The sequence below is a fragment of the Solanum tuberosum genome, unplaced genomic scaffold (genome assembly GCF_000226075.1).
Source record: "Solanum tuberosum cultivar DM 1-3 516 R44 unplaced genomic scaffold, SolTub_3.0 scf00266, whole genome shotgun sequence".
Taxonomy (NCBI): Eukaryota; Viridiplantae; Streptophyta; class Magnoliopsida; order Solanales; family Solanaceae; genus Solanum; species Solanum tuberosum.
The window spans coordinates 291635-295752 of record NW_006239201.1 but is presented as its reverse complement, the minus strand read 5'-3'; the positions used below and the strand labels follow the sequence as shown (position 1 = coordinate 295752).

Below are 4118 nucleotides of genomic sequence, written 5' to 3'. Positions count from 1 at the left end.
ATTTATTTACAATCAACTAATCCAAATACTTTTCTCTCTCTCTCTCAAAATGCAGTTCAATTGACTAAAGAATTTCTACTTATCCAAAGCATATGAGAGAAATGGTGATTGGCACCAAAGCAACAGACATATACACAAAACTTTTCGAAACCTATGCTCAAAATGGCGTTTTGCAATTAGGCAAAGTATTACATGCACACTTAATCATCAATGGATTGGCTCAAAGAACTCATTTTGCTTCAAAGCTTATTGCTTTTTATGCAGAATGTAAACAGTTATCCCATGCACGTAAACTGTTCGATAAAATTCCCAAATCAGATTCTCGTCGTTGGATCGTTCTCATTGGGGCGTATGCTCGTCGTGGGTTTTACGAGGAAGCAATGGGTGTTTTTTATGAAATGCAAAGGGGTGGAAAGAAGCCGAATAAGTTTGTTCTTCCTAGTGTACTTAAAGCTTGTGGACGCTTCAATGATTTTCGAACAGGGGAGATATTGCACGGTGTGATTCTGAAGAATAAGTTTGAATTTGATTCGTATGTGGTTAGTGCATTGATAGATATGTATTCAAAGTGTGGTAGAGTTGAGAAGGCGAAAAGGGTGTTTAATGGTACGGTGAATAAAGATTTGGTCTCGTTGAATGCTTTGATTTCGGGTTGTGTACAACAGGGGATCGTAAATGAAGCGTTGGATTTGGTTGAGGAAATGAAAGTTCAAGGTATGAAGCCTAATGTGGTGACATACAATACTCTGATTGCAGGGTTTTCGCAAGAAGATGATCGAGGTGTGGTTTGTAAAGTTGTTGAATTGATGCACGATGATGGCCTTGAGCTAGATGTTGTTTCTTGGACTAGTATAGTTTCCGGGCTCGTGCAGAATTTTCATAACAAGGAAGCTTTTGATACGTTTAAGCGAATGTTGGATGATGGGATATGTCCAAGTTCAGCTACGATTAGTAGCATATTGCCTGCTTGTGCAACTGTGGTAGATTTGATTCGTGGGAAGGAGATACATGGTTACGCGGTAGTGATGGGGATCGAGAAGGATGTATACGTAAAAAGTGCCCTCATAGACATGTATGCAAAATGTGGATTTATATCTGAAGCAAAGCACTTGTTTTCTAAGATGTGTGAAAAAAATACAGTAACTTGGAACTCGATGATTTTTGGCTACGCGAATCATGGGTATTGCAGCGAAGCAATTGAATTATTCAATCAAATGTTAAGAGAGGAAGAGAGGAAACCAGATCACTTGACTTTCATAGCAGCTCTCACTGCTTGTAGTCATGCTGGACTTGTGCAGTATGGAGAAAGTTTGTTCAAACTGATGCAGGAAAAGTACACGATAAAGCCAAGATTGGAGCATTTCGCGTGTATGGTGGATCTTCTAGGGAGAGCAGGGAAACTCGATGAGGCTTACGATTTGATTCAGACCATGTCAATTGAACCTGATTTATTTGTTTGGGGAGCATTATTAGGGGCATGCAGGCAGCACGGAAATATGGATTTAGCAGCGGTTGCAGCTGAGAAATTGGCTAAACTTGAACCTGAGAGTGCTGGAAGTAGTGTGTTGCTATCAAGTTTATATGCTGATGCAAATAAGTGGGTAAACGTTGCGAAGGTAAAAAGGGTGATCAAGAAGAAGAAACTGAAAAAAGTTCCTGGCTGTAGTTGGGTAGAAGTTGCATAAGTTTTCAGATGGCTAGAGAAGCTGAAGATCAGTTGAGTATGCGATCTTGGATTGAAGGCGTGCCTCGAAGGGGAGGTGTTGATAATCAATGGTTGGTTTTGCTCCCTAGTCTCAACTGATACATACAAAGGGAAATGCACCATTCAACAAAGAGGCAAGCAGTTTCTTTACTGAACAATGCCTAGAATCAAGGTGATCACAACATAGATTCCGCGGGATTCAGGATCTGAGTTGAGTCATTACATACCATCTTGAGTACCAGTTCGGTTTCTAAGGACGCTACAAAGTGCTGGAAATGAAACAGTTTGTAGAGGAAATCAAAGAATATACAGATAGGCAAAGCATTACAGAAATCCCATGCACTTTGGGTCCTCAAAGGCTTGTCCAGACTTCCTATTAAAGAAGGACCCTACGTCTGAAGAGGGGTTGTATGGTCTGAAAATCAGAAGTCTTTCGGATGATAGGCTAGTATTTTCATGCTGCATTCAGCTCGGTGCACTAAGCTCCCGCTATGCACAGGATTCGGGGATGGGCCTGACAACAAGGGTCTATTGTACGCAACCTTATCTTGCTTCTCTGCAATATGCCATTTTCACCGCTCAAACTCATAAGCAACAACTTTCTTTATCAGCTACCCCTTCCTCGGCTTTGAGCTTATATATTGCAGAATACATGTACCGGGATTTGAGAAATTAATATTACTAATATGTTTTAGGGAACCTTGAAGGAACGGTAAAGTTATTTGTGTGAGTGGAAATATGTGTTTCGTCTATGCAATGATATGAGGAACCAAAATGAAACAATTAATCTATATATGTGCTTTTAACAGAAACTTCTCTTGTATTGATAGAACACATAACATAAATTTTTCATGGTGTTTGACTACCAAAAAATATTTTTCAAGAGAAGCATTTTTCCATTGAAAGTGAATAGGGAGAAATCATTTTCTTTTCAACTACCATATTACTTGCTTCAACTCATACTTGGACATTACAATTAGTAATTAATACTCACAAATTTCATCCAACACCTTCCTCTATGGTCATATTATCATTAGTAGCAACATACTTTTCCAGTCACCAACCAAGTCCTAACACCAGAAAGTGGAAACAATTTCCTAGAAAATATTACCAGACATTTTTACAGAAGGAACTTCTCATTAGAAATGACTTCCATCATATCAAACGCACTTGATTAGAAAAGGGCAGCAAGAAAATCACAACATAAAAGAGTAGAAATTCGATCAAACCAGTGATACCAGTAAGTTACAAAAAAAGGACGTGCGATCCTTGTGCAGGAGGCAAATCCAGCAAGAGACTGCAAAACCCCTCTGTCATGGAGGATGAAATAGGTTATACCTTTGATCTTGTGACTTCTCTGGATTACAGTTATCCATTGCTTGATAAACCGCACAGCACAGAGATGACTACATACCTACAATCAAGTTCAACAATATGGTTTCTATCCATCCAGAGAATAAGCAAAAGGCAAATGAAAAGCGGTCAAGAAAATAAATGGACACAGGATTCTATACTGGTTCTATCCTTCATAATATCTCTATGAAAAATGGCATATCTAGTAGAATAGCAGAGCAAGCACAAATTGCAGATGTTCGTTGTACAAAGTATACATGATAAGTAAATTTACCATTTGTATGATAAAGAAACATAGCAACTACCCACGTAGGATCTTCTACCAAATAAGTAACCAGAATACAGAAAACACCTGAATGAGTCAATTACCATCCAACAAGAACAAGAAACATAGGGACTGTATATTTCATCAAGAACAACTGTGCATACCTAACCACGACATGTTTAATAAGCAAAACCTAAACATGGTCTACTAATGAGGTAGTAAAGAAAAATCAAAATATTCAAACTAAGACAAAATAGAAAATGAGTTGTTAATAAAGCCAAGAAAATTGAAGAAAACCATCTCCCTTGGAAATGGGGTTGAGATAGTGTGAACAACATTGATACCTACATCAATCTAGATGACCTACAAGATCGAGAAGAAAGGATGTCAACTTCCACTCATTTTCTAAGCAGCCACCATCACAAGTGGTTACTTTACAAAAAGAGGTCCAAATTGCACAAGTTATCAGAACCATTTCAAATTCCACATTAATTCCACGAGTTGTGATTCATTGCATCAACATGTACATTTTAGACTAATGCAGAAAGACAAATAGCATCTATTTTAGCTGGATTCAGTTATAGTATTCAGACATTTTTCATAGTTAAATTATTTTTACATCGGCCATTAATCCTCCTTTATCTGAGCTTAGGACCGGCTACAGCCTGCAAAGCTCACATGGTCAGAGTTTCAAACCGACAGAAGTTGCATAAAATATATTCTTCAAATTTTAACACGAAAGGAATATTAAGAAGAGAAAGCACTAAAGAAGGTGCAATACAACATCTTACAATC

General features: G+C 38.1%; 1 protein-coding gene across 1 annotated transcript; it reads left to right on the top strand.

Annotated features, from left to right (window-relative positions):
• On the top strand, positions 1 to 2457 carry LOC102595806 (pentatricopeptide repeat-containing protein At5g59600). Its single transcript, XM_006358657.2, has one exon. It carries the CDS (start codon positions 93 to 95, stop codon positions 1683 to 1685), a length of 1593 nt encoding a protein of 530 aa, XP_006358719.2. The 5' UTR covers positions 1 to 92; the 3' UTR covers positions 1686 to 2457.
• Positions 2458 to 4118: the final 1661 nt, after the last annotated feature.

Coding starts and splice junctions, on each gene's coding strand:
- LOC102595806 (XM_006358657.2), top strand. CDS start 93: ATGAGAGAAATGGTGATTGGCACCAAAGCAACAGACATATACACAAAA.